The 8,106-nt window shown below is 36.4% G+C and overlaps 1 protein-coding gene across 1 annotated transcript; it reads left to right on the top strand.

Moving 5' to 3' along the window:
* Positions 1-461: 461 nt before the first annotated feature.
* Positions 462-5,658, top strand: LOC129279698 (uncharacterized). The gene is made up of 4 exons (XM_064111474.1): positions 462-1,511; positions 2,905-3,070; positions 3,632-3,801; positions 4,107-5,658. Exons 1-4 carry the CDS (start codon positions 1,161-1,163, stop codon positions 4,335-4,337), a joined length of 918 nt encoding a protein of 305 aa, XP_063967544.1. The 5' UTR covers positions 462-1,160; the 3' UTR covers positions 4,338-5,658.
* Positions 5,659-8,106: the final 2,448 nt, after the last annotated feature.

The following is an 8,106-nucleotide window of genomic DNA, read 5'->3' as shown; positions in this document are numbered from 1 at the left end:
AGAAAACGGGAGAAAGATATTATCTTGGAGTGAGGAGAAAGAGAGGGAGATCGAGGAAGGGAGGGGGAGAGAGGGTGGGGGGTTGCTAACGTACATGTAGCTTCTGTGAAGTGTGCGTGTGCTGTATGTATTTAAAAAAAAAGATCGTACAATGCATGTATGAAGCGCGTGCGTGCAAGTGAAGCGATGTCATGAATTAGTCTTTAATTAAAAACTCTTTGATGGTAATTGTGAACTAAAACTCTGATCACAGTTTTGTAGTATTTCTCATGCAATCCCCATAAACAATTTTTTATTATGTACGACTAAAGACTATACTAAAATTGTTAGCATAAAGGCCTACATAGTATTCTTAAAATGAACAACAACCAAATGAATATTCATTGAATGTCTGAGTCTGTGTTTAAGTAGACTAAGTGATCTCCGGTCGTCGAGTCGGGGAATCCCCGTTGGTTTTTCCCACAGGCCCGTGGTTTTTCCAAGCTTCTTTCTCATCATATAAAAGCGTTGATCTTTTGTCACTTGGATATCAGAGTACCACATGCACATCTAAGTCAACTCAAATCGTGTCAAAGTCAAGATTTCGTTTGCATCTCTTTCATTATTAGTTAAACAGAAAACGGTTTGAAATAAGGCATAAAGTCCTTCGTTTTGAATTCAAACATCTGGCTTTATTGTAGTCATAATAATTCTACATTTAAAGCTATTGAAGCAGATGTCAATCAGCGTTGACACTTTGTGCTGTCTCTCCAAACTTGGTCTACATTGAGTTTGTGGTTTTTCCCGCGGAAGGTATAAGAGCACATATTTTGTCACAAGTTTCGCAATCCTGATCAATCGAGGGATCCCCATGAGTCATAGACCAAGATCTCGCGGATTACGACCAGGACCAAATCGATCGATTTAATCGGCTCATTCATCGACCTAACCTCAACAACAGTTGACCATCAAGCGGCCGTGTCCAGAACACATACACCAGTTTCGGACACTTCAAATCATTCAGTTTGTACTTGAGCATCAACTGAAACTTACTTAAAACACAACACGAGAGCAGTCTATTGCTCTTTACAATTGCTTCTCTCGAGTCATTAAAAGGAACCCTCAACAATCGCAGTTTGTGGACTCGAGGTTTCTTATCCCCAGCTTCAAACCGTAATCAAATGCTTTCGTGGCTTGGCAAGCTGTGGTCCAAACTCTCCCGACCGGCGACAACGACTCCTGCATCGAATATGAACACCGCAGTCCACATGGGCGACGTCGATAGCCCCTCGTCAGTCTGGATCCCGTCACACCATCTTGAGCGTCATCGGAGCTTCAGACGACAGCTATCGAGGAAGCTGAGTTCGCGCGCCAAACAGCTTGGTGTCTGTAACTCGACTGCCTGCGCCATCGCAGTATGTTTCATTTTGGCGTTTTTGGCGCTGATCGTGTCTTGCTTTACGTTCTATCTCTACGTCAAGAGCCATGGACTTGGACATGAGATGGAGATGGCTAGGGAGGCTTTCAATCCGGTAAGTTTAATCTTCTGTTGAGCTGTACCCTCTTATTTCCCTTCCCTTCTATTCCTCATTCTTTCCAAGCTTTAATTCTTCTAGATGAAGAATATCCCCCCTTCACTACTGGAAGATAGTATACATGGTATAAGGGGGTACAGGAAAGTATTAATAAGTGGAGAGAGACAAATAAGGGACAGAGAAAGTTAGGAAGAATTACCAAACAGAAAAGCAATAGAAAAAAAGATTGATGGGGGGGGGGAGAGAAAACCTACATGATTATTTACAAGTTCATGTAGATATATCAACTCCAATTTATAATCGGCCTTAACAATAGTCACATAATGTACGCTATAGAATCTGGTCTATTCTTATGTACATGTACGTTATCTATGTTTATTTTATTATGTTTTTATCAACTTATCCATGTTTATTCAAACATCTTTTCATAGAAACTAGTGTTTGCATATATGACTATTGATATTTTTGTTTGATAGTGCTCGGAAATCTAGGCACCCTCGTAAAAGTAAAAAAAAATTATTGTTTACCTTCCTATATGTAGATAGATTGAATTCAATAATAGCTCTGTAAATTCCCCGATCTGAATTCGGTTTATTTGTTTAGTGCTCATCGGTTCAATAAACATCGTCGAAAGAATATGGAGTGGAAAATCCCTTATGTGCATCAAGCATATCGCATTGCTCAATCAGTAAATTTTCGTAATCCTTTTACGTAATACGAGACTGTTGATTTGAATCTAGGCTTTTTCTGTTCTACACTATGCAGTAAAAACAAAAATAAACAACATGCGAACAAAGCAGTCAAATTGACTAGATCAGTAGTCGGGTGGGTGCACCTCAAACGTCTTGCCATTTCTGGCGTATATTCTAGTCAGAAATTACTATGTTCTTGTAATATACGACTAGAAAATAGTCATATACGACGAGAATAACAGTTGCACGCAGCTGACTCGATTAACTAGTATTGTGACTGATTTGTTTTGAGAGTGCATTATGAACCGATCGATTTTTAACAAATTTAAATGAATATTTTAAATTCAAAGCGCAGTGTTCATTTTATTCTAACAATAAATGTTAGTTATTAACGCGGTGTTACCTGATCAGTTAATTTACGTAAAAAAAAGATAGACAAAAGGGAAATTTTACGGTGTAGGTTAGCCTTCCACTGATGGAAAATAAAACAAAAAATATTAATGTTAAACTCGCGTCGCCTATAATTTGGTTCGAAATCTAAACATTTGTTTTCCAAAAAGAATCAAAGCCCAAAGTTGCACGTAAAATTCTAACCATCCATTTTTAATCACATTTTTGAATAAATCTGTGATTGTTCTGATGTAATTGAAGGCAATCTTCTCATTATTCTTCTATTTTTTTGTTTTATTTCGTTATAGCATTCAGCGAGTCACTACAGGGATTCACTCCCACCCCAAGTTTTCACTGGTCTCACAACAGATATGCCACAAGGTGAAGGGAATGGTGACGAGGAATCAGCGAAATCAGCGTACGCGCATATTGTTGGCATTAACGATGGACCAAGAAAAAATGATGAAGATTTTGGTGAGTATCAGCAAAAAGAAATGTAATTTATCCCTCCTTATTATTTTTTTATTTAATAATCCTTGATATTTATAATAAATGTCGTAGAAGTATATCGTAGTAAAGTACAATTTGTAGTAGAAGAAGTAGAAGTGGTATAGTAGTATAGAAGTGGTGGTGGTGGTGGTGGTGGTGGTAGTAGTAGTAGTAGTAGTAGTAGTAGTAGTATAGAAGACGTGTTTTACAGTACTATAAGTGATTTAGCAGTAGTATAGCAGTATAGGCCTATACTGTTACTACTATACTTGTTTTAATTTGTATGATAAAATAAATATATTTGTACATGACTTGTATTTAAAGAACAAAACAAGAAAAAAATACTATCATAATCGAACTAAAGGAAATATAATGATATATCTGTGTATGGAGGTGGAACATAACCTTGTACTAGATAGTTGGGAGGGTTCAAAAATAATGTTCTCGAAAAGAAAACCAGCTTTTATTCTTACTATCAATACATTAGTATTCAAATAAATTCGTTCATACAATTACTTCATGATTATTTTCCCCATATTATTGTAGGCTGCTTGAATATATGGAAAGTCAACACAACGCACAACGTGAAATTCTTGAGCAGTTATGGTATTGAGATCCTCGAGCCCGGCTATTACTACGTCTATACACAAATATATTTCAGTGATCCAGAGCCCGAGGCTACCTACGACTCAAGAACTGGCGCCAATTTGCCCATGGTAAGTTCAGTTTGACTCGTTATTGTTAAATATTCTCTCTCCCCACCCCCCCCCCCCATCTTTCCGCTCCAATCAACATTAGATATAATTTACTTTTATCATTGTATTTTTGATATGATTTGTTTTTAGAATAACAGACTTTTGAGGAAAAAATAAATGGTGGTTTCGAAGACCACCAATATTTCATATTTCCTTGTCATTTCGGACTTATCTTTGTATTCTTTAATAGCATTTGTTCTAATATTGTGTTCTTAGAATAAATGATTAACCCAAATCATTATTTCTTCTGTTTTATTCCATCGCAGCGATCTACGACCAATCGCAACCATGTTCCACTGATGCAGAGCGTCGCCCCGTTCAACGAATACTCAACCAAGTACCACGGCGGCGTCTTCCATCTAGAGAAGGGCGATAAGATCACCGTAAGCGTATCGGATGACGATCTCCGGATCAATACCGGAAGTGATAAGACTTTCTTCGGTGTGTTCATGCTCGGGTCAACCATGCCGGATCATGGGGCACCAACAACGGGATGAACTTGATTTGAACTCTCTCGTGCGCGCGGGAAGACAGATTTATTTATATAAAAAAGCAGTAAAATGGAAGGAAAAGAAGGATAGATTCCCTTTGTGCAATATCCAGAGTTATTTGATATAACATGTGCCATTTAGCACAAACTATCTTATTAATTATGATGCACTTTTGCACGCGGAAATAGTATGATGGGGAATTCCCTTTAGTATTCTATTGCTCTTCAATACGCTAAAAATTCAGGCAGAACCCGAAGTGAAGGTCATTAGGGTTATAGGGTATTGGCTAAGGACTTCTGGCATGTCTGGATAAATTGCACCTCTGGGTTAATTGCAAAGATGCAGCGTAAGGAGAGACGTACGTAGACCAGACTTGCCCCACTAGAATACCTTTATGAATTGAGACATTTGGGTTTTTGTCATATTATGAAGGTACCCATTTAGATCTAACTGTTTAATAGGGAAATGGATCGTAGAGCTTTTCATGAAAAAGTCTGCGATTTTTTTAAATCCTTTTCGAGATGGACGATGAAGAGAATGTAGATAATGTTTATGACTTGTTCCTTTTTTGGAAATTAATTACAGATACCTTGTTTAGAATGAGGGGAAAACTATAAAAATGCGAATAAGTTCAGTTGAGAGGTTAAGCATTAATGTGAACTTCTGAGGAGACTTGAATCTTATTTACATCTTTAACTTGTTTGTTTATTATTATGGGGTTTAACCCGTCTTAGAAACTCTCACTGTGTAACGGTGAAATATTATACCCGTGATCTGATATTCAGATTTATAATTATTGTATGGTTTTGTTTAAAAACGATGCTATTTATTTGTCGAAATCTGACAACCGTATACAGGGAAGTACAGGCTTTAATGATTTTTTTTGGTCAAATGAAATAATTTTCAAGCAGAGTAAAAGAAATTGTAATAACATTCACGTGAGCTTGGTGCCTCGATCCATACGTTTAATGTAAATTGTATATCGCCAAGATTTGACGTTGCCAATTTGAAATCATAAGATAATTAGCCAAAATAAGACGACATCGACAGATTTTATTCACATGAATCATTCACGGTTATAAAGCTCAAAACAGTAACAAAGACTGGTCACTGAGGCTGGATGTGCATACATCGAGAATATAATATAATGGATAGATTATAGAATGCACTCAAAGTTGTTATTCTTTTAAATTAACAGAGTATCAATGCATACATTATAAATACAGGTGAAAGCAGTAGCGTAGGTAGACTTTTTGAAAGGGGGGTTCTAGTTGAATGAAAATTTGACAAGCAACAAAAAAGGGTTTTCAAAAAAAATCTGAGGGGGATTTGAACCCCTGTAACCCCCCCCCCCCCCCACCCCCTGCGTACGCGCCTGGGTGAAAGTATAGGGTACTCATGAAAATCGATAAGAAGAATTAACGTTTATATGATGTTAATGATGAATTCAAAACATTCCAGAAGTTGGTCTGATTAAATTGCATAATTTTAAAAACATTTTTTTCATTTTCAACCTTATAACGGTGATCGTATATGATTATGGGGTGGTCTGTGACATAATGAGCTTTTAAATCATGTAAATTCCGGCACATCCATTTAAATGATAAATTTTTAATTATCCTAATAATAATCATGATAAAAATGTGCACAGTCTTGCCAAAGTATATACTGCCGTGTATATTATATGCGATATTGTAAAAGTATCAATGAGTAAATTATTATATACACAGCGGTCAACTCTTATCAGCTACTGTTATCTGTGAAATGTACACAATATTGACCAATATTATCGTGTGAAACATTTTGAAAATATACGTGTTTATTGAACATTGAGACCACTACCATCATGACGAAAAGTCATGATCATTGGTATTGTAATATTTATATACATGTATAATTATTTTGTTGTGTCAATGATTGTATATAATAATTGTATATATATATATATAGATATTTTATATTTTGACAAGTACTAAGTTTTGTGTACTCCAATTATCTTTTGCTTCAATCAAGGAAATATTATCTATCTTCTTTTAGATTAAGTCTGTTCTTACACAATCACGATCGATATTTTGATAAAATCGCCTGCATTGCACGCAAATCTGTTCGCTCAAAGCCTTCACCAAATTCTTTTCACGCAAATGATAGAATAGAGACCTTGAAGCGACCACTATAATTGACAACAATTGTCATATTCTGATAACAAATGTTCTTTTCGCTCAGTTCGCCTCTAAAAATTATATCTTATTGTAAGGCAGCCCGAAGAGTGAGTGAGTTTCAGACTCTCATCAGATCTTTGCACTTTCGCAATGAATCTATATATGCGCTCTATTGTTCAAGATAATTCATGCCACCAAAATGACATTTATATGAAATGTCCTGTAAACCTACATGTATGTTGACTTTTATCTTCTTGTTAGTAGTAATTTATTGATTAGGTGTTTTTGCAATAAAAGTATCTGAAAATAAAGAGAACCATTTTCTTTCCTTTTTTAATTTGTCTCCTCTTATGTATGATAACTAACGCATACAGAGATGCATTAAAAACAGTAAGGGGAGGAGTACACTGTGAAACATATTGGGTAAAAGTTTTACCACCGCGAGGGTAATTATTGTGTCTAATCAATTTTGGGCAGTATTTTACCCAATGCGAGAAGCATATTGTCCAGTAAGGTTAAAAAATAAGCAGCAATTATACTTTAGAATGGGCAAAATTTCCATCACACTGGATAAATAAAAATGCCCACTTTTACCCAATATTTTTAGAGTGTAACAGTCTCTATTACACAACAACAATAATGATGGTAAAGGTGAGAAGGAAATAGGAAAAAGAATGAAATGAAATAAAAGGACTGAAAATATTTTGCTGCAGTGGAGGACATGGGCGGAAATCCCAGGGGAGTCGTGTCCCCCTACTAAAAATAGTAAGGGGGACACAATATCAAATGTCCCCCCTACTATAAATTATGTGGTCTTTTATGATGGTAAGAAAAAAATGATTCAAAATCGAAATAAAACATGTATTCTAGGACGAGATGACCTTACTTTTGGGATGATAACGTTTTTTTTTTTTTGCTTGTCAAATTTATTTTCGTCGAAATTACCTTAAATTTGGTGGAGGATAACCGCCCCTTATGAATTTCCAAGTATTGGGGGGGAAAGGAGAAAGGTTAAGCAAAACAAAGAAGAAAAAAAGGCAGACTATCAAAAAGAGAGGTATGGGATCGTGTAAAACTATAATGCCCCAAGGACGGCACCTTCCAGTTGGGTCTCTTGTCCCTCGCCCATTCCCCAACACAATACCCTTGGCGCCGCTCGCGAATTTCGCGCGCCTCTCCTTATGTGTTGGGTCGTAAGACTATACACTACCCCTAAAAATGACGTCATCATTAGATGATTAGGCCCCATTGCCCCCTCCCATTATTCTACCCTGATGGAATGCTGCCCTTGGTATTAACGTCGGCTTCCTACAAGAAGGGACTTAGGGACAATTTTTACGATTATTTACTTTTTTAATATTATTATTATGCCCTTTTTATTTAGCTGATGTTTAGAGTTTTATACTTGAAAATTTCGAAACAATTTTGCATCATTGCGTAGCCTACGATGTATTCTTTCAATATTTAAAATAAAATATAATAATCGAAAAAACATATTCAGTCCATTCTTGTGGGGGAAGCGGCCGAAGCCTATTACAATGAGGCTTTAGATGTATGATACAATCTCAATTACAAGTTTCAGACTGCCATAACCATAGGCGGATATCCGGGAATGG

This window comes from Lytechinus pictus, chromosome 16 (assembly GCF_037042905.1).
Source record: "Lytechinus pictus isolate F3 Inbred chromosome 16, Lp3.0, whole genome shotgun sequence".
In the NCBI taxonomy this organism is placed as follows: domain Eukaryota; kingdom Metazoa; phylum Echinodermata; class Echinoidea; order Temnopleuroida; family Toxopneustidae; genus Lytechinus; species Lytechinus pictus.
Note: the sequence above shows the minus strand (reverse complement) of the source record. Positions and strands in the feature narration are given on the sequence as shown.